Source organism: Cherax quadricarinatus, chromosome 79, assembly GCF_038502225.1.
Source record: "Cherax quadricarinatus isolate ZL_2023a chromosome 79, ASM3850222v1, whole genome shotgun sequence".
Classification (NCBI taxonomy): Eukaryota; Metazoa; Arthropoda; class Malacostraca; order Decapoda; family Parastacidae; genus Cherax; species Cherax quadricarinatus.
The window spans coordinates 479644-502746 of record NC_091370.1 but is presented as its reverse complement, the minus strand read 5'-3'; the positions used below and the strand labels follow the sequence as shown (position 1 = coordinate 502746).

At 41.8% G+C, this 23103-nt stretch overlaps 1 protein-coding gene across 3 annotated transcripts in view; it reads left to right on the top strand.

The window, feature by feature from the left end:
- Window positions 1-21382, top strand: part of LOC128702738 (guanine nucleotide-binding protein G(s) subunit alpha-like) — a 52534-nt gene extending 31152 nt beyond the window's left edge. For 2 of the 3 annotated variants that reach the window (XM_070101814.1, XM_070101815.1), the window contains exons 5-10: window positions 752-806; window positions 9712-9858; window positions 11509-11639; window positions 17270-17400; window positions 19245-19309; window positions 20053-21382. In XM_070101814.1, coding sequence (XP_069957915.1) covers window positions 752-806; window positions 9712-9858; window positions 11509-11639; window positions 17270-17400; window positions 19245-19309; window positions 20053-20253 — 730 coding nt within the window. In that variant the 3' untranslated portion in view covers window positions 20254-21382. The remainder of the gene's footprint in view (window positions 1-751; window positions 807-9711; window positions 9859-11508; window positions 11640-17269; window positions 17401-19244; window positions 19310-20052) is intronic. The other variant, XM_070101816.1, reaches the window with a different exon arrangement.
- The last annotated feature ends 1721 nt before the right edge of the window (window positions 21383-23103 follow it).

The following is a 23103-nucleotide window of genomic DNA, read 5'->3' as shown; positions in this document are numbered from 1 at the left end:
GTGCTGGTGTCTTTTCTGTCACATAAACAGTCAAGCTAACAGGTATATCTTGTTCTACTTACAAGCCACGCTACACATGCATGTACATGTATATACACTCACCTGAGTGTTCTGTTTTGTCTCAGTAGTTCGTTGTATTATTTTCTTTCATCTCCGTAAACCATGCGTGTTGTAAAAGCCGACTCAAATGCCGGGAGCAATACGCTAGTAACCCACTTCTCCTGTATTGATAATTATCAGAAAGCCTTTATATGTACTGGGATGTTTGAATATACACCTATATACATTAATATTACCCACACAATACTAATATTACCCACACAATACTAATATTACCCTCACAGTATTTATATTACACACAATATTAGTATTACCTCCACAATAACAATATTATCTGTACACCACTAATGCTCCCCACCACAAGGCCAGACATGTATGAAACCAGCCAGTACATTGATATACTTCTCTAGTGTTTCTTACATTGGTCGAAATGTGTTGTAGTTCTTCCCTAATACTGCCTGTAATATTGTAATTCCCAAAGAAATATTGAGTTAGATATAATGTTTGTATAGTAGTAAGTAAGAGTCAGTACCATCACCTGGAGACTTAATGAACACCGTAGTCGATGAAACAGAGTGAGGAAAGAGATGAAAGGTAACATGAGAAGATATACATGCATGAGAAATGATGTTAATTATTTCTCATGCATGTTAATCATTTCTTGTTAAAATGTTTTCCTTTGTTTTGTCAGTTTCCTGGACAAGGTCGACGTTGTGAAGCAGCCGGACTATGAGCCTACCATACAGGTCAGGGACATACCATGTATTTTTCTGTATGTTCTTTTTACTTATATACATGTCGTGCCGAATCCGTAAAACTTGAGAGTTTGGTTTAAATAGCAATGCTCTTCGTGCCGAATTGGACAAACGAAAATTTGTGTATGCAGTAATTTCACAAAAGTAATTCTGAATCTAGCAGTAATTTCACAAAAATAATTCTGAATCTAACGAGAAAAATATATTTCACTGTTTGTTCAGTATTAAATTATTGTAAACTTATCTAAAATATATTTACTTGGATTTGGGTAAATTAAATTGAGCTTGTTATAAGTTTTCTAAGGTTCTTTTGGTACAAAATTATTAATTTTTACATTAACATAAATTAGAAATATATATCTTTAAATGGAAAAGAGAAAATTTTAGAAAGGACTTAATTTTAAATAAGTTCTTGCTAATTAGCCAATTTTACTTATTCGGGACGACATATATATATATATATATATATATATATATATATATATATATATATATATATATATATATATATATATATATATATATATATATATACACAGTGGACCCCCGCTTAACGATCACCTCCAAATGCGACCAATTATGTAAGTGTATTTATGTAAGTGCGTTTGTACGTGTATGTTTGGGGGTCTGAAATGGACTAATCTACTTCACAATATTCCTTATGGGAAAAAATTCGGTCAGTACTGGCACCTGAACATACTACTGGAATGAAAAAAGTTCGTTAACCGGGGGTCCACTGTATATATATATATATATATATATATATATATATATAATAATTCATTTATTTATTTATTTATTTCGTGCCGTATGGGTCAAATTAGTCAATTAGCAAGAACTCGTTGCTGTTCCCATTATTTTCACATCAAAATAGAGTTAAACTGTCGGTATTCATTGTTTTAAGAGCTTTACGTATTTGTAGTCCAGAGTTCATAGATGAAGAAATCTCCAAAATTTATAAAATAGCTAATGATCTATAATACCCAAAAAACTTATTTGATAAACCCTTTAAATTAGCTAGAAATACTTTTTACAATTCAAAAAGGGACAACCAACCTTATTCAACTAAAATATGTTGGTTCTCCCTTACCATGAAAACTTGGTTGATATGCCTTCTCTTCTTAAGACTTTTAATATTAAAGTTGTATTTAAAAGTCTTGATACAATTAAAAAACTTTTGGTAAAAAATTCCCCCCAAAATGCTGACGTATGTGTCTATAAGATTCCTTGTAAAATATGTGATAAAGTTTATTACGGTCAAACTGGTAAAAGTCTCGAACTAAGATTAAAACAACAACAAATATAGCATTAGAACTGGACAAGATTCTAATGCTCTGTTTATTCATGAGAGAAATTTTAACCATCCAATTGATTTTCCAAAGGCTGAGAAAGTTATATCAAGTAAATCCATGGTCGACAGGTATATAATAGAATCATGTTTCATAAAAAATAGTTATGAAAATGATATGAACATTGCTTTTGGTTTATATAAATTAGACAAATTTTTGGGTAGAATATAAGCTGTGTTTCACAGATCACTGACTACCTACCTACATTATTATAAAAGGTCAGGTGTTGTTGGGGGTGGCAGCGAGGTGTAGTCTCGTCTTTATATGCCTCTACTTATCATGTTTTATAATTGCCAATTCTACAACATTCCTGCCGAATTCCCTTAAAGATTTAATATACAGGTAGCTTTTAAAAATTCACGGACTTTTAGAAGCATTCTGATAGAGATTCTCCTCAACAGTGTGTTTGGTATCTACAGAATTTATTGCAAAGGTTGCAACTTATAGGGACAGACTGACAAACCTCTAGATGTTAGGATATCACAGCACCACTGTTCCACAGGAACTGTCCATGAATCAGATGCGATTTTTAGCCACAGTCTTCAATAACTCGGCAAACTGGTCAGAAGAAAGAGTCATTGTTCCTCTTGGCTTGAACAGAATATTATAGAATTGGTAATTATAAAACATGATAAGCGTTCATTGTACAATAATGGTGGTAGTCAAATATCAAACTCTTATACGGCTGCACTGGATTGTCTAACATGTTGTTCTACTCTCAAGAACTAAATCCATTTTTTTCCTGCTTGTTTTCTTGATAGCTAGACCAGTGTCTTTGGAATCTTGCGAGATAGATAAACTATGGCTGTCTTCCTTTGGTTAAATTACAAATGTCTCCCTTTAAATGATTCTCTTGAAATGGACCCATGTAATGTTAATTAGGTTACTATTACAGTATCAGGGCTTGTGGGCTGGATGTCTTCTAATACTATAATATTCAGTCTTTCTGGCTGTGAGTATTGGTATGCCTGGTATGGGTATTAATGTGCCTGAGCATTGGTATGCCTGGTATGGGTATTAATGTGCCTGGGGACACTTCCTGCCTCCAGTCTCTCTGTCTCGTTCAAGCAACACGCTTCCTCTGATCGTGTTTACTTTGACCTCATCCTCTATTCTGCAACTTTTCAAGCTCCTGATGATGTGTTGATTGTAACACGGAAGGCCTAGAGCTATCATTCAACACCTGTCGAGGTAAAGTAAACCGTATTAAAAAGGGAAACACATTCACCATCATTCATTCAATAGCTGTCTTGCCAAAAGTGTACAGATATGATCATTCAAACTGCAACATCACCGCATTTCCTTCAGTGTGTGAGCACTGTTCTTTCCACCTTCCCAATGGCTTCTCTGAATGCCTTAATTAGTGTTACCATGCTCACACTCCAAGAGCACATGAAGCCGTAAAATCCATTTGCCTCGCACTCTCACACAGGTCTGCTGAATGCTCAAGTGTTTGCATTCAAAACCTCCTTTACTGCCTCCGTCCTTCCACTCTTCCTGAGATGACTCCTTCCTTCCCCCCCCCCATCCTTCCACCCTTGAATTAGTGCACCCTCGTTGTCATCCTCTTCTGCTCTATTCTCTTTAAATACCTAAACCACCTCAACAACTTCTCAGTCCTCTAAATCAGTATACCTTTGGCAATCTCAATGCTCCAAATTCTCTCCATAATCTTCAGACCAGATTATCTTTATCATGATGACGTTACACCATTCTGTATCTTTATCAGTGCAGTATAGAGATTATATACAGAAAACAGTTGAAGATAAGGTAATCAATCTCTCAGATTTGAGAAAACGTGTTCATTGCCATGATCAATTTTCAGCTGTCTAGGATTGAATAATGCTACTGAATGATGAAGGTAATATAGTAAAGACTCCCCAGATGTTGCATGTGTCTTACTCATCATAATGTCAGTATTGTATGTCATTAATGTTATAGTGAGACTCGTACCTTACAAACACGACAACTCTACTGTCCAGCCTCCTCCTCACTGAAACTTAAAACCCATTCTTTGCACCCATATAACAGTGTTGCTACTACTACTATAGCAGTGTTGCTACTACTATAACAGTGTTGCTACTACTATAGCAGTGTTGCTAGTACTATAACAGTGTTGCTACTACTATAGCAGTGTTGCTACTACTATAACAGTGTTGCTACTACTATACTCTGATACATTTCACTTTTGCTTCCATAGATGAATCTCTCTGTCTGCCTAGATCCTTCAGTTCATCGCTCATCATTTTTTCCCCTCTTCTATTCTGTTGTTCACATCGTCTCATGGACAAGTCCACTCCCAAATATCTGAATGTAAATCATGTGTTATTACGATTTCGTGAATCTGAATACATTTACTTACCCCCCCCCTCCCCATACTCCCTTCCTCCAGGCTAATATCCAATATTTTAATGCCTAGATTTTTTGTTACCCTCATCATTTTCCTCTTTCCTACGTACTCTTGTAATTTCTACATTTTACATACTCTTCTAAATTCAACCACCAACTTTTGCAACTTCTTCAGAATCTCTGGAATGAATCGTGTCTTCCCCAACTTCCCTCTCTCACACACTTCTCCCCAACACCCTAGCATTTGCATATTTTACATCTCCATCTATATGTTAAACAACCTTTGTGATAGCACCATCCCTGTCTAAGGCCTACTTTTACAAAAAATAATTCTCTCGTATACATTTCTATATACCCTAACCTGAGCCTCACTGTCAGCACGAAAACTCTTGACTGCTTTAAATAACAAACCACCTAGTCGACACACTCACAACTTCTGCCATATTGCTCCAAAAGCAACCCTATCATGAGCCCTTTCTAAATTCATGAATGAGCTATAAAGTTCCTTGCCTTTATCGAAGTGGTTCTTTTTCACGTATATACATTTTCCTATAGGTAGTAGGTTGGTAGACAGCAACCACCCAGGGAAGTACTACCGTCCTGCCAGATGACTGTGAAACAAAAACCTGTAACTGTTTTGCATGATGGTAGGATTGCTGGTTTCTTTTTCTGTCTCATAAACACGCTAAGATAACAGGGATATCTTGCTACTCCTACTTACACTTTGGTCACACTTCACAGACACGCACATGCATATATATATATACATACATCTAGGTTTTTCTCCTTTTTCTAAATAGCTCTTGTTCTTTTTTATTTCTTCTATTGTCCATGGGGAAGTGGAAAAGAATCTTTCCTCCGTAAGCCATGCGTGTCGTATGAGGCGACTAAAATGCCGGGAGCAATGGGCTAGTAACCCCTTCTCCTGTATACAATTACTAAAAAAGAGAAGAAGAAAAACTTTATAAAACTGGGTTGCTTAAATGTGCGTGGATGTAGTGCGGATGACAAGAAACAGATGATTGCTGATGTTATGAATGAAAAGAAGTTGGATGTCCTGGCCCTAAGCGAAACAAAGCTGAAGGGGGTAGGAGAGTTTCAGTGGGGGGAAATAAATGGGATTAAATCTGGAGTATCTGAGAGAGTTAGAGCAAAGGAAGGGGTAGCAGTAATGTTAAATGATCAGTTATGGAAGGAGAAAAGAGAATATGAATGTGTAAATTCAAGAATTATGTGGATTAAAGTAAAGGTTGGATGCGAGAAGTGGGTCATAATAAGCGTGTATGCACCTGGAGAAGAGAGGAATGCAGAGGAGAGAGAGAGATTTTGGGAGATGTTAAGTGAATGTATAGGAGCCTTTGAACCAAGTGAGAGAGTAATTGTGGTAGGGGACTTGAATGCTAAAGTAGGAGAAACTTTTAGAGAGGGTGTGGTAGGTAAGTTTGGGGTGCCAGGTGTAAATGATAATGGGAGCCCTTTGATTGAACTTTGTATAGAAAGGGGTTTAGTTATAGGTAATACATATTTTAAGAAAAAGAGGATAAATAAGTATACACGATATGATGTAGGGCGAAATGACAGTAGTTTGTTGGATTATGTATTGGTAGATAAAAGACTGTTGAGTAGACTTCAGGATGTACATGTTTATAGAGGGGCCACAGATATATCAGATCACTTTCTAGTTGTAGCTACACTGAGAGTAAAAGGTAGATGGGATACAAGGAGAATAGAAGCATCAGGGAAGAGAGAGGTGAAGGTTTATAAACTAAAAGAGGAGGCAGTTAGGGTAAGATATAAACAGCTATTGGAGGATAGATGGGCTAATGAGAGCATAGGCAATGGGGTCGAAGAGGTATGGGGTAGGTTTAAAAATGTAGTGTTAGAGTGTTCAGCAGAAGTTTGTGGTTACAGGAAAGTGGGTGCAGGAGGGAAGAGGAGCGATTGGTGGAATGATGATGTAAAGAGAGTAGTAAGGGAGAAAAAGTTAGCATATGAGAAGTTTTTACAAAGTAGAAGTGATGCAAGGAGGGAAGAGTATATGGAGAAAAAGAGAGAAGTTAAGAGAGTGGTGAAGCAATGTAAAAAGAGAGCAAATGAGAGAGTGGGTGAGATGTTATCAACAAATTTTGTTGAAAATAAGAAAAAGTTTTGGAGTGAGATTAACAAGTTAAGAAAGCCTAGAGAACAAATGGATTTGTCAGTTAAAAATAGGAGAGGAGAGTTATTAAATGGAGAGGTAGAGGTATTGGGAAGATGGAAGGAATATTTTGAGGAATTGTTAAATGTTGATGAAGATAGGGAAGCTGTGATTTCGTGTATAGGGCAAGGAGGAATAACATCTTGTAGGAGTGAGGAAGAGCCAGTTGTGAGTGTGGGGGAAGTTCGTGAGGCAGTAGGTAAAATGAAAGGGGGTAAGGCAGCCGGGATTGATGGGATAAAGATAGAAATGTTAAAAGCAGGTGGGGATATAGTTTTGGAGTGGTTGGTGCAATTATTTAATAAATGTATGGAAGAGGGTAAGGTACCTAGGGATTGGCAGAGAGCATGCATAGTTCCTTTGTATAAAGGCAAAGGGGATAAAAGAGAGTGCAAAAATTATAGGGGGATAAGTCTGTTGAGTGTACCTGGTAAAGTGTATGGTAGAGTTATAATTGAAAGAATTAAGAGTAAGACGGAGAATAGGATAGCAGATGAACAAGGAGGCTTTAGGAAAGGTAGGGGGTGTGTGGACCAGGTGTTTACAGTGAAACATATAAGTGAACAGTATTTAGATAAGGCTAAAGAGGTCTTTGTGGCATTTATGGATTTGGAAAAGGCGTATGACAGGGTGGATAGGGGGGCAATGTGGCAGATGTTGCAAGTGTATGGTGTAGGAGGTAGGTTACTGAAAGCAGTGAAGAGTTTTTACGAGGATAGTGAGGCTCAAGTTAGAGTATGTAGGAAAGAGGGAAATTTTTTCCCAGTAAAAGTAGGCCTTAGACAAGGATGTGTGATGTCACCGTGGTTGTTTAATATATTTATAGATGGGGTTGTAAGAGAAGTAAATGCGAGGGTCTTGGCAAGAGGCGTGGAGTTAAAAGATAAAGAATCACACACAAAGTGGGAGTTGTCACAGCTGCTCTTTGCCGATGACACTGTGCTCTTGGGAGATTCTGAAGAGAAGTTGCAGAGATTGGTGGATGAATTTGGTAGGGTGTGCAAAAGAAGAAAATTAAAGGTGAATACAGGAAAGAGTAAGGTTATGAGGATAACAAAAAGATTAGGTGATGAAAGATTGAATATCAGATTGGAGGGAGAGAGTATGGAGGAGGTGAACGTATTCAGATATTTGGGAGTGGACGTGTCAGCGGATGGGTCTATGAAAGATGAGGTGAATCATAGAATTGATGAGGGAAAAAGAGTGAGTGGTGCACTTAGGAGTCTGTGGAGACAAAGAACTTTGTCCTTGGAGGCAAAGAGGGGAATGTATGAGAGTATAGTTTTACCAACGCTCTTATATGGGTGTGAAGCGTGGGTGATGAATGTTGCAGCGAGGAGAAGGCTGGAGGCAGTGGAGATGTCATGTCTGAGGGCAATGTGTGGTGTGAATATAATGCAGAGAATTCGTAGTTTGGAAGTTAGGAGGAGGTGCGGGATTACCAAAACTGTTGTCCAGAGGGCTGAGGAAGGGTTGTTGAGGTGGTTCGGACATGTAGAGAGAATGGAGCGAAACAGAATGACTTCAAGAGTGTATCAGTCTGTAGTGGAAGGAAGGCGGGGTAGGGGTCGGCCTAGGAAGGGTTGGAGGGAGGGGGTAAAGGAGGTTTTGTGTGCGAGGGGCTTGGACTTCCAGCAGGCATGCGTGAGCGTGTTTGATAGGAGTGAATGGAGACAAATGGTTTTTAATACTTGACGTGCTGTTGGAGTGTGAGCAAAGTAACATTTATGAAGGGATTCAGGGAAACCGGCAGGCCGGACTTGAGTCCTGGAGATGGGAAGTACAGTGCCTGCACTCTGAAGGAGGGGTGTTAATGTTGCAGTTTAAAAACTGTAGTGTAAAGCACCCTTCTGGCAAGACAGTGATGGAGTGAATGATGGTGAAAGTTTTTCTTTTTCGGGCCACCCTGCCTTGGTGGGAATCGGCCGGTGTGATAATAAAAAAAAAAAAACATTTTCCTACAAAGTCAGATAAATAATACAGTAAACAAGCTCTTAAGACCCGCATTAACGTGTCAAAGTGTGCAGCTGGCGTGCACAAGACCCCAAGTCAAGACACAGCAAGTGTGCAGACACCTTCTGGTCGAAGACTAGTGTGTAGACATCAACACTGTGGATCACAAAGTCATTTTAACACTGGAATACTCTGAGTCGACAAAAGTGAGCAAATTATAAGCTCATTCATTACTTAGCATGCAGAAACTAACCTCTTCCTAATTCCACACCAGACAGTGCGGAAGGAGTCCATTATGTCATACATAACAACAAGCAACTCGAGTCGAAGTATACACACGACAGATCCCTCAGCAGTTACAATCCTCTCCACAGATCCATCAACAAAGTTACAATCCTCTCCACAGTGACTGCTCCAAAATCAGAGCCAAGTAAATTTATGTACAAGCAAGTGTTGACACCAAGTCTACACAGACACTTGTTGCTGTGTATCATAGATCTAATTATGCTTATCAAGATGACTACTTATAATGTAAGCTATAATTGACTCCAGTAATTTGCCACGGTATTGTGGGTTTAATAATAATAGTATTTTATATCGACAAGTACATGTACAAGGTATACAGACCATAGCTGACATAATGACATACTACTATATAGAAAGCCGCTTGTTATGCTGAGCATTTGGGGGTAAATTAGGTCAGTTTTGTCCCAGGATGCGACCCACACCAGAACACTAACACCCAGGTACCCATTATTACTGATGGGTGAACATAGACAACCGGTGTAAAGAAACACGCCTAATGTTTCTACCCTAGCCGGGAATCGAGCCCGGACGCTCGCCGTGTGAAGCAAGAGCTTTAGCTACCAGGCCACGGGACATCTGTAATGTGTTCCAGTCACGGTATTGTAAATGATGTCTCTCACATAACCTGCCTGGGTGTCTCTGTATTGACATCACTTGAAACTTGTATCGACGACATTTGACCTCACCTGACCTCGCTTGTATAACCTGTGTAGACATCACTTGACCTCACCATTTCCCACAGGACATACTTCACAGCCGCAGACGCACCACAGACATCCAGAAGATAGAGTTTGAGGTTAAGGTGCCCAAGAAATATGGAGGTGGATCGCTCAACTTCTGGATGTATGACGTGGGAGGCCAGAGAGGAGAACGAAAGAAATGGATACAGGTGAGAGAGAATGTGTGTGAGAGAGAGAGAGAGAGAGAGAGAGAGAGAGAGAGAACATGAATCAACCTATCACTGACAAATTCTTGTTTATCAGTGCCACTAATCTGAGCCGTGACGTTACAGCTTACGTCACACTGACGTCACAAGCGCTAGTATCGACATGATAAGCAACACACTTGTGTAACACTAGCAATCTGTACTGACTAAAAACTTTCCCCTGTGTTCCAGACTTTATCCGTCAAAAAAATGGTACAGTGATACCGACAGAGGAAACGTCTCCCCACGAGTGGCTGCTTCGGTCCATCAGGACTGAAGCAGCTTCCGGGACGAAACGTTTTCTCAAACAAATGTCCTGAGCTCTACATAAGTGTCTTTTCCACTTCGTCAGTGGAATACAGAGGTGAGTCACACTCCTTGATGGAGTGTGACTTCAACCAAGGTCACTGACTCACAGAGGTGAGTCAGTGACCTTGGTGAAAGATGAAGTGGAGAAGTATATGTGATAAATGGTTTTGAAAACTGACAAGTTGAAGAATGAAGACACTTATGCAACATATGGGAATCTTTAATGAAGAAACGTTTCTCCACACTGTGGCTTCGTCTGTCTAATACAAAGCAGGAAGGTATAAGGAGAAGAGGAGTTTGAGGTAATCAGTCCCTCAGCCTGGAGTCGATGTGTTCAGTCCATCAATCTTGTAGAAAGTACAGCACAGTGCCGTAGCAGTGGCTTATAATATGTACATCAATCACTGCGTGATCCCAGTGATTGATGTACATATTATAAGTCTCCTGTACCTAAACAATCCCTTGTATCCCAGCCTACTGTACCTCTGTAAATACCAAATGTGAGCTTACTTTCTCGTCACTGTATGTCAGTGTCCAGTGTATGTCAGTGTCCAGTGTATGTCAGTGTCCAGTGTATGTCAGTGACCAATGTATGTCAGTGACCAATGTTAGTCACCAGTGTATGCCAGTGAAAATGTTAATGTCCAGTGTATGTCAGTGACCAATGTTAGTCACCAGTGTATGTCAGTGATCAGTGTATGTCAGTGACCAGTGTATGTCAGTGATGGTGATGGATGGTCATGTTGAAGGATGGTGGTGTTGGTGAAGGATGGTGTTGTTGAAGGATGGTGGAGTTGGTGAAGGATGGTGTTGTTGAAGGATGGTGGAGTTGGTGAAGGATGGTGAAGTTGGCGAAGTATGGTGGTGTTGGTGAAGGATGGTGGTGAAGGTGATGGATGGTCATGTTGAAGGATGGTGATGGCGAAGGATGGTGCTGAAGGATGGTATTGGTGAAGGATGGTGCTGAAGGATGGTATTGGTGAAGAATGGAGTTGGTGAAGGATGGTGGTGTTGGTGAAGGATGGTGCTGAAGGATGGTATTGGTGAAGGATGGAGTTGGTGAAGGTGATGGATGGTCATGGTGAAGGATGGTGGTGTTGGTGAAAGATAGTGTTTGCGAAGGATGAAGGTGTTAGATCAACACCCTGAGTGTCAAGCCCAGTTGTTAGTGAAAGTATTGGCTCAAGATTTATCGCAGGTGTTGGTGCATGTGTTGATACAGGTGTTGGAATATCAACACCACGTGTCAAATATGTTTGTTTTGCAACACTAACAAGAGTCCTAAAGCAACAGGTGTGTCGGCAGGTGTTTGACGGGATCCAGGCAGTGTTGTTCTTAGTGTCAACCAGCTGCTTCGACCTCGTCATCAGGGAGGACGAGGAGACCAACCGCCTTCAGGAGTCTATCAACATCTTCAGGAGCATGTGGAACTCTAGGTGAGTACACCAGGTTGATTTCATGTACTCTAGGTGGGTTACTGGTACACCAGGTTGGTTTCATGTACTCTAGGTGGCTTTAATGTACTCTAGGTGGGTTACTGGTACACCAGGTGGCTTTCATGTACTCTAGGTGGGTTACTGGTACACTAGGTGGCTTTCATACACTCTAAGTGGGTTCCCGGTTCACCAAGGGGAAAGAGTAGGTTTTACCAGCACTCCAGGTACTCCGAGCTGATTCCTGACATTCCAGGTGGATTCCAGGCACTCCAGGGGGTTCCTAACACTCTTGGTAGGTTCTGACACTCCAGGTGGGTTCCTGACGCACTAGGTGAGTTCGTGATCCTCCAGGTGGGCTCCTGACACTCTAGGTGGGTTCCCAGCACTCAGGTGTTCTTGTTTCTACGAGTGATTTTTTGACTCTCCTGGTAAGTTCCATGTTCCCCTGATCTCTCCCCTGCACTCGACACGTACTTCAGATATTTCAGATGGATTCCTTGTACTCTAGATGGTTTCTTAACACTCTTTTTGAGTGTTGAGAATTGAGACCGATTTTACCTTTGCTCCCGAACTATCGAGAACAATGTAGTGTAAATCGTTTAATAATTGTAAACTGATAAATAAGATGCTTGTGCAACACTTGGGAATATTTAGCATCTTTATTCTGGAAACGTTTCGCCACCCGGTGACTTCTTCAGTCCAGTGCAGAGAAATGCTGAAAGATGAAGAGTGTGAGGTAATTAGTCCCTTAGTCTGGTAAGACAGCAGCCACCCAGGGAGCTACTACCGTCCTGACAATTAAGCAAGATAACAGGTACATCTTGCTACCTATACTTACACTAAGGTCACATTACACATGCATGTACATGTATACACAACCATCTCGGTTATCCCCTATCTTTTTAATAGTTCTTGTTTCTCTTTCTTTCCTTTTATCTCCATGGGGAAGTGGAAAAGAATTCTTCCTCCATAAGCCATATGTGTCGGAAGAGGCGACTAAAATGCCAGGAGCAAGACGTTAGTAACCCCTTCTCCTGTGTAAATTACTAAATGTAAAAAGAAAACCTTCGTTTTCATTTTAGGTCACCCTGCCTCGGTGGGATATGGCCGATGCATTGAATACGTTATATATATATATATATATATATATATATATATATATATATATATATATATATATATATATATATATATATATATATATATATATATATATATATATATATATATATATATATATATATATATATATAGATTATTTTTATTTTTTTTTTTTTTTATTATCACACCGGCCGATTCCCACCAAGGCAGGGTGGCCCGAAAAAGAAAAACTTTCACCATCATTCACTCCATCACTGTCTTGCCAGAAGGGTGCTTTACACTACAGTTTATAGATATATATATAGATATATATATAGATATAGAGGAGACTCGAACCTACGAACCTTGGAACAAGGTACGCAGTGCTATACCATTCTCAGCACACTCGACCAATACTTTGGCGTCCAGCTTGTGCTAGACGTTGATCCAAGCCAGCCATCTTTGAAGGCTTACAGCTTTTCATCTCATCCCCTGCATGCATCAGCCTTAGTAGTTTTACCTATTTGGCACGACATATATAGTATGTGATTGGTTCATAACTCTCTAGTGACATCCGATAAATTAGTGACATCTAGTAAATAAAAAAAAGGCACAATACCGTGACTGGAACGATACACAAATAACCCGCACATAAAAGAGAGAAGCTTACGACGACGTTTCGGTCCGACTTGGGCCATTTACAAAATCACACTAACCAGAAGAGGAGCAGGACGGCTATATATAGGCAGGAAGAGGTGGTGGTAGTAGTAGTAGTAGTAGTAGTAGTACAAGAATGGTATATAATACCGCAACACCCGGGCATCCCTATCGTAGACGTTTCACCATCCAGCCAGCCACTGGATGGCGAAACGTCCACAACAAAGACACCCAGACGCCGCACATGTGTCTTAATTTCATCAGTAGTAGTAGTAGTAAAAGAGGTAGTAGTAGTGGTAGAAGTGGGGAATAAGGAGGACAAGCCAGTCAAATACAAAGGAAGGGGAGCACTGCAAGAGAGCAAGGTGCCCACAGAGGGAGAGCAAGCGCACAGAGGTGCGTGAAAGGGGAAGTGGTGAAATAAAGAAGGAACAGAAACACGAGACAGAAGAGAGAAAGACAACCCAGAGGTGTGTGTCACCTTGACTGTTACACTGTCCCAAGATGAGCTTCTCCAACAGAGTCAAGATAAAACCATCCAGTGGTACGACCAATGACTCCACCAAGCTTGCCCTTGCTGTGGTAATCAGGGGTCTACAGGTCAAGATTAATACCATCCTCTCACTCCACGAAGCCTTCATTATTGTCTGTGAAGACGATGTTGAAGCTGAAAACTACTGACCACCTCCGCTTTGTCCACTCTATCAGACCGTGGTTTCAAAGTCATGTCCTCTCCTGCCTTACGAGCTAAGAGGACTGTCTTCTTGAAGAGACTTGACAAAATGATTACCATACAACCTGTTGAAGACCTAAAGACCTCCATAGAAGAGCAAAATCCCTGGGCTACAGTTGAAAGCATTACCAAGATTCCTACTGCCTCCTCCATGCTGAAAATCACTTTTACTGATGTGACAATGGCTGCTCAAGCTATGGCTGAAGGCCTGGCCATATACTATTACTTCATTAACTCCAGTCATATTGAAGCTGAGCGGTACCATCATATTACTCCGTGCTGGAGTTGCTACTCTTACCTACACTCTACAAAAGACTGCCCCACAAAAGACAAAAAGTTCTGCTCTACCTTCGGGTCTGAAGGCCACGATTCCAAGACTTGTACTTCTACTGCCCCACTTAAGTGTCTCAACTGCAAAAACAATCAGTATACTCTCGCTGCAAAGTGCCCCACTCGTCGTGAAATTCTGAGAAAAAGCCAAGAAGCAGAACAGAAGAAGACACCTTCCAAGTCACCTACTTATGCTGCCATCACCAAACTCCAGGCCGACACAACAAAACTTTTAAAAGCTACCCAACCCACCACCACTACTCCATCAGCTTCTGAACCTACGAAAATTCATTTCTGTATGTTATATGCACACATGCATAATATGGCGTTACCAGGCTCCTTCAACACTGTTATTAACGAGCTCTTCCGATTGAACAACATGCCAAGCTTTACTTTCCCAGACTCTCCACCATCTGCCGACATCATCAAGCTCACCAAAGAATTAGGCAACATCACAACACCTGAAATTCCATCTCCAAGAAACAACCAATCAGCGACTTCCAACATCACCACCGCTGTGGACCAATCGCCTGAGTCTTCCACCTCTTCTGCTACTACTAACGAACTACCTGCTTCATCTCCAACTCAACCACCAAAAGCCAAGAAAGCTAAGACACTTCCTCCTGAAAATCCACCTCAAGATACTCGAAGACCTGAAGAAATGGAAGAGGAAACGATATTTAGACCAACTGAACCCCTCACCTTCTATACATATAACCCTCACACCCCGTCGCTATATGCACCTCAGGTCATCTATTCCATGCACCATGGTAGTATCAAGTACACTGTTGCTCCTGGATGCGATCCCCACACTGAAACTGCCCTAATTGCAGACTTAGAAAAGGACAGCAAAAGTCTGCTCAAACTTAGTTTATTATCAAAACCTGCTTTCAAAAGACTGCAAAATGCAAAGGAAAAACTAACAAAACGCAGATATGAAGAGTGTTATCCACCAATCAACGCTGATCCTCTCTCCTCTCCGCATACTTAACCAATCATATTGAAGCATGCCTCCCTCTCCATCCCGCTTCCCGCCGATCTTCAGCAACCAATCGCCGACCAGATCTACAGATCAACCACCATGATGCAGCCTGCACAGCTTGCCCACGTCGTCCACATTCTCGGCCAAGTCCTGTTCTCTCCAGCTCTATCCCACGATCGTCTCAGCTGCTGGGTTAAGCCCTGGCTCTATTTCTACAACTAGGAACACTCCTCTCCTTCGCTATTCTTCGTCTGTCCCGTCTTCCCCACTCATCCCATTTGGATCTTACCTGAACTTGTTCGTTCGTTCGTTCTTCTGGTTAGTGTGACTTTGTAAATGGTCCAAGTCGGACCGAAACGTCGTCGTAAGCTTCTCTCTTTTATGTGCGGGTTGACTCACGAAATCGTAATGACACGATTGCAAACAAACCATACCCCGGCCGGGATTGAACCCGCGGTCAGAGAGTCTCTAAACTCCAGCCCGTCGCGTTAGCCACTGGACCAGCTAGCATTTGTGGTCACAGTGGTGCCTGTGCTAACCTTCCTATGGTGTAGAAATATACCTAGTTGGATGAATCTTATTGTGGCTAGCTGGTCTAGTGGCTAACGCGACGGGTTGGAGTTTTGAGACTCTCTGACCGCGGGTTCAATCCCGGCCGGGGTATGGTTTGTTTGCAATCGTGTCATTACGATTTCGTGAGTCAACCCGCACATAAAAGAGAGAAGCTTACGACGACGTTTCGGTCCGACTTGGACCATTTACAAAGTCACACTAACCAGAAGAACGAACGAACGAACGAACAAGTTCAGGTAAGATCCAAATGGGATGAGCGGGGTAGACGGGACAGACGGTTTATGGTTTATGTGCGGGTTATTTGTGTACATCTAGTAAGACTGTAATGACATCAACCATCAACCACACTGCGATATACCTGGAGTATACCTGGAGGGTGTTCTGAGGATCAATGCCCCCGCGGCCTGGTCCATGACCAGGCCTCCTGGTGGATCAGGACCTGATCAAGCAGGCTGTTACTGCTGAGCGCACACAATCCAATGTATGAACCACAGCCTGGCTGGTTAAGTACTGACTTTAGATGCCTGTCCAGCTCCCTCTTAAAAACAGCCAAGGGTCTATTGGTAATCCCCCTTATGTATGCTGGGAGGCAGCTAAACAGTCTTGAGCCCCTGACACTTATTGTATTGTCTCTTGATGTACTCATGGAGCCACTGCTTTTCAGTAGGAGGATGTTACACCGTCTGCCGAGTCTTTTGCTTTCATATGAAGTGATTTCTGTTTGCAGATTTGGGACTAATTTCTCAAAGATTTTCCAAGTGTATATTATGATGTATCTTTCTCGCCTGCGTTCCAGAGAGTACAGGTCCAGGGACTTCAACTGAGGTGCTTTATTGTACCTATACGTGCGGTGAAAGTTCTCTGTATGTTCTCCAGGTCTACAATTCCACCTTTGGAAAGGGCCGTTAGTGTACAGCAGTATTCCAGTGTAGAGAGAACAAGTGATTTGAATTATTATTATTATAATCATGGGGGAGCGCTAAAGTGATTTGAAGAGAATAATTATCTTAGCATCCCTAGTTTTGAAGGCTCTCATTATACATTATATCATTTTCCTAGAATATGTGATAGAGATATTGCTGTGATCTTTGAAAGCGAGATTCTCTGACATTATCACTTCCAGGTCCTTCACATTAGTTTTTCGCTCTGTTATGTGGTTGGGGTTTGTTTTATGCTTCGATCCACTTTTTATTTCCTCGAGTTTTCCATAGCGGAGGAATTGAAATTTGTCCTCATTGAACTTCAGCAGACATCACTTTGTACTGTATCACACAGGTTCCTTAAGTACTCTGGCTTCATCGTCTTCCTGAACAAGCAAGACATTCTGAAGGAGAAGGTGACCCACGGCCGCACTCGCATCGCGGAGTACTTCCCAGAGTACAACAACTATAAGTTGTTAAGCAAAGGTATGTGATCGTCAGGAGTGATGTCGGTGTTGAGTGATGTCACTGTTGATTGATGTCAGTGTTGAATGATATCACTGTTGAGTGATGTCACTGTTGAGTGATGTCACGGTTGAGTGATGCGATGTCACGGTTGAGTGATATCACTGTTGAGTGATGTCACTGTTGAGTGATGGTACTGAGCGATATCAGTGTAGTATTGACATTAATGAGTGTTGTAAGTGGTAATGCTGTAACTGGTCAATAAGTGAGTGATACTAAACCTATAGTGATGTAAGTACTAGTGATGCCGTTGTTGCAAGTGAAATCAATTAAAAGAACATCACTTTTGAGTGATGTAAGTTATGTGGAGTCTTGCTACACTTAAATTTGAGCTTTTGTGCCAATACTCTCTATACTGCCAGGATCCTGAATCTGTGGGACATACACTCAGAAAGGTATCCCTTGGTTGGTAGCATATTCAGCTCACACACTGTGTCCGGGATTCGATTCCCGGTACGGGTGGAAACGTTGAGCATGTTTCCTTACACCTGCTGCCCCTATTCACTTAGTAGTTAGTAGGTATCTGGGTATTAGTCGACTGTTGTGGGTGGCATCCTGGGGGGTGATAGTATACCCTAGATAGGGCTGGGCTTTGAAATGATTTGAGGCAGGATAACAGCTCTTATCCTGTTAAATTGATTTGTGTAAAAGATAAAAAATAGATGATATTAGAAATAAGTTCCAGCATTTGAAAAACACTTGCCGGAAAAGTCTCAGTCACAGTGAGTGATTTGTCCTGTTATAAATTGAACAATACCAAGTCAGAGAGACCTTGTAATGTCTGTAAACGAAGAACAGTCGTATCGTACTGTTTGAAAGCAGCTATCCATATTTATTAGCAATACATCCCAGTACTCTCTGAGCTGCTTATTTCAATGTAGATATGCAAGTACAGTACTGGTAATTCCTAATAGTAATGTTCTCAATGTCAGTTTCCATCGTACACGTGCCTCGACAGAGACTGCTTTTCAATATCTGTGCTGGGCAGCCAAGCCTCATTGAAGTCCTCATTCTGCACCGACTTTAAGCTTGCAAACACGTTCTTCCCTTCATCGGCTGGAGTTCTCTCAGCACTGTATTACAACTGTCAGCAGTAAACGTGATCCTCTTCTCAAAGCATTCTTTTCCAGCCACAGTACTGCTTTGCTACAAGAAAATTTTCACTGAATTATGACTGCGTTTTGCTGTAGTAACTCCGTAGTAAATAATAAAACAGACGGTCATTAACAGGATAGTATGTACACCGTTAACTTTCTTTTCTGCCTTCAAGAACATAGGAAAAAAGAAATACTGCAGCAGGCCTATTGGCCCATACTAGGCAGGTCCATCTCAAGCCCAAACCCACTGACAGCAATATCTACCCAACCCATTTTCAATGCTACCCAAGGAATAAGCTTTGATAACCCTGTAAAGTCATGTGCTACTCCCACTTAAATCCAACCCATCTCACTCGATGAACAATTGACGCGTTGGTCGACTGGTTAACGCACTGGCTTGCCAGTTTTAGGACTCTGCCATGGGTTCAAACCTCACTCGTTCCTTGATATATATACCTACAATCATAATACAGTGGACCCCCGCATAACGATCACCTCCGAATGCGACCAATTATGTAAGTGTATTTATGTAAGTGCGTTTGCACGTGTATGTTTGGGGGTCTGAAATGGACTAATCTACTTCACAATATACCTTATGGGAACAAATTCGGTCATTACTGGCACCTGAACATACTTCTGGAGTGAAAAAATATCGTTAACCGGGGGTCCACTGTACTGTAAAACTGACAGTGTGTATCTCTCACACAGACCGAGACAGCCAGGAGAACGAAGAATATCTCAGGGCTCGCTGCTTCATCAGAGACAAGTTCATTGTAAGTAACTCTTACACGTACAAAAATAACCCTCACATAGCAGGAGCTTATGACGACGTTTCGATCCGGTTTGGACCATTTACAAAGTGACAATGTGACTTTGTAAATGGTCCAAGTCGGGCTATTTGTGTATTGGTCCAGTCACGGTATTGTACCTTTTTGTTATTTAACTCTCCCTTAAGTTCTTAAACTTAATGGGAAAAGATCGCAATAGCACTGTAATTGGCCTTTCAGTATAGAGTAGATAATTATATATTTTAGTCAATTCTGACATACAAAGATGAAGGATTTTGATCAAAGTTCCCCAGTAAACTCCTCGACTTAGACGTGTTTGAGTTGCTTACTGGGCTTTGTAAATGTTAAAAATATCTGATAAATCATTCTTTAGAATACCTCCACACCTCCAGCGTCACTGTACTTCTTACCACCGTGACATTGTACCCTTCACCTCCTCCAACATTGTACCCTTCACCTGCTGCAACGCTATATCTCTCACCTGCTTCAACACTACTACTCTTCACCTGCTCAAACACTGTACCCTTCACTTGCTCCAACAAGGCACACATCACTTTAACTCAACATACTGTATGGCACCGTAAACTAGCTGATTCGGCCACAGTATTTACTCTGCAATTTACACCTTCGTATGGGTCATGCTATAATAGTCCTTTCAAGAGTATTTTTCCCGAATAATATAGTAATAATAATAATAATAATATATCTCTCTTCTCCGCCATCACCAGGACATCTCAAAGCAAGTGGTGAAGAGAGAGGGCCGTCGACTGGCACCAGGACTCCAGCCTCAGGATGACTGGCCGGCCAGGGAATGTTACTGCCACTTCACCACTGCGACTGACACAAACAACGTTAGGATAGTGTTCGAGGATGTTCACAACATGATCATTATGTGGAACCTGAGTGAGATTGGTGTTAACGTCTCCTAGTTAGTACTGGGGACTGCAGTCTCAAGCGCTGTGTACAGGGTTGGTCTCCTGCCTCTAGCATATGCCTGGTACTGATTTGTTGTAGCAGCACCTATAAATGTAGGTTATAATTATAACCTTAATTTTTAAATGGGTGGACCGGTAAGCCAGCGGAAGGCCTCGGTCAGATGACCACAAGCTCCACCTGTGGGTCATCATATGACTGTAAGACCAGCGTCAGGAAACCCTTGTCCTGTTTCTTAACCAATCTTACCTTGATGCGTCATGCTTAGATCTAATGGTAGGCAATATTAATGGTGATTTTGTAAATTTTATCACTAAGGAATGATGAAAAGTTGTGATGGTGTTCTAATCATCACGAAATATCCTCTCTGATACACAAACCACATGGAGGTATGGACAAGAACTCACAAAATCGTAATAACACGATTGAAAACAAACCAGGGAACGGGTGAGGTTTGAACCTATATCAAGTAAGTCCTAAAACGCACAGGTCAGTGTGTTAATGCACTGGCTTATGAGTTTTAGCACTCGCCATGGTTTCAAGTCCCACCCGTTCCCTGACTTATGGACAGAGAATTCTTTTCGAGATCCTGAAAAAAAATCTTATGTAATGTGAATTCAGGTTTACCTTGGTGCGATTCAAGGTAATTATCTAATGTAATCCTAATGCATATTTATCTGTCCTAAATTTCCGAGTTAGAGAAACTCCACGTATCATTTCTCATTAAGTGAACATTTTTTCTCCAGTGTATCTCCTCTGTATCTTAGTATGAGTACTTCTCTGTAAGTGTATATTACTCTTCTCTAAAAATCTGTTCTTTTTATTTCTATGTATACTAAACAACAGCTGTGAAAAAATAGTGAAAATCTAAACTCTTCGTGATTTCTCACATTATCAAAATCTCTTGGATGTTCACTATTTTTTCACATTGGTTGTTTTGCATATTGTGATATAACCTGTTTACTGTGATCTTGTTTCCTCTCTGTGTATGTTTTCCTCTTAAGTATGAGAATTCTTCTCTATGTGTACTCTTTTGTTTTATTTTGTTACCGTATTTTCAGACACTTAAGACGATGTTTCCAAGCAGATGTAACGTAACGTTGATAAACAACTACTAAAGTGTAACCCAAAGTCTATCCTTGACCCTGACCTTGAGCATATAAGACGCACACTGATTTTCCAAGGCTTTTGTGGTAAAAAAAAAGCGCGCCTTATATGCTGGAAAATACAGTATATCTACTGATGACATACCCATCCACCACACGACCAGTGCAACTATTAAACAGCTGTTAATTCATCTTTTGCACTCGGCTAGATCATCGTGCCTCTTCAAGGGGGGCTCCTTGGCGTGGTGAAGAGGCTCTTGGTCTGAGGAATTAGACCTATCGGTCTTCTTCCTCAGACCGAACCTAATTACCCCCCAATCTCCCCTCCCCTATCCCATCCTCCCCATCCTCCCCTTTTTCCTTTCCTCCTCCTCCTCCCCACTCCTCCCTTTTGCCCTTCCTCTTTTTGTCCTTTGGGATTTCTCCCACAGGCACGCTAGTTCCTAGGTAGAGGAAAGGACACCGGGGTCGATCCCATTCCGTTGAGGTTTCTTGGCGGTGGCGTAGTTTGCCGTGGAATCTGGATTGCCTAGGGATGTCCCGATCCCTCTCCGGTATCCCGGAGTAGCTTTGGGTGTCTTTTGGGCGACGGGTGTATCTCTGGAAGCCACCTTTCGGATTCCGGGGGTGGTGGCTGAAGGAGGTATGCTTTGTGGCGGATATCCGGCCGCCCTCTCTTTTGTCCACCGAGGTAGCTCGGCAGATGTGAGGTTGCTATCCCAGATTGCTGGTTTACTGGCATGAAGGGTAGGGTATGGCACGGGTTCCATGCTGCATCTGCGCTACTAGCGGTGTCGAGTCCTCTTGGGCGCGGAGGGAGATTTCTGGCCCTTTCATTCCTCCTAGGAACTATCCCTCCCCGGTCCCCCCTTTTTTTTTCTTTTTTTTATTTTTATTTTCTTTTCTTCTTTCTTTTTTTTTCTTAAAAACAAAAAGAAAGAAGTAACCTAACCATGGCAGCCCTAGTCCATGAACCTGGTACCCCCGGGCCCCTTCTTGATACCGCACCCCGTTCTGACCCCGCCTCGTCTTTGGACCACTCTTCAGACATTCCTCATGCCTCTGTACCTATTGCCGGTGCTGTTTCCTCACCCGCTTCAGGTACTGAGGCCTCGACTGACTCCTTCGATTTATCAGACCTTCGCTCTCCTCTGACTATGCTTCCGGCCTCTCCCTCTACGGTGCGGCAATTTTCAAATCGCCGACCCGTTCCACGTCGGACCAACTCTGGTCCCACGCCTAAACGTCAACGACAATTACCTGCTGATGATACTTCTCCACCTTCACCTTCTCGTTCTTCTCAGAAACGATCGACACGTCCTTCACTACCTTTCCACGCTCAGTTTCAGACTGAACAGTGGACTAAATTCTTCACTTTACGACCAACTTCCTCTACTGCCTATCTTTCTGACCATAGTATTGGCAAGGCACTCCTACGCCATGTTGGTAAAGATATTTCTTTTCATGCTCTTAAGAGCGGTACGCGCATCATTACCGTACAGAATGCTACCCAGGCTCGTGAGCTCTCTCGTCTTTCCCATATAGATACTGTTCCTGTCACCCTTGAAAAACATCATTCCCTCAATTCTTGTAGTGGTACCGTTATTCTGCCCCATACCATAGTTCAACAAAATTTCCAGACATGTGGCACCGACATTCTAGAACAGCTGGAACTCCAAGATCTCCCAATCCTCAAGGTAGACACTTACGTTCTTCCTGCCCGTGGGCGGAGACGATACC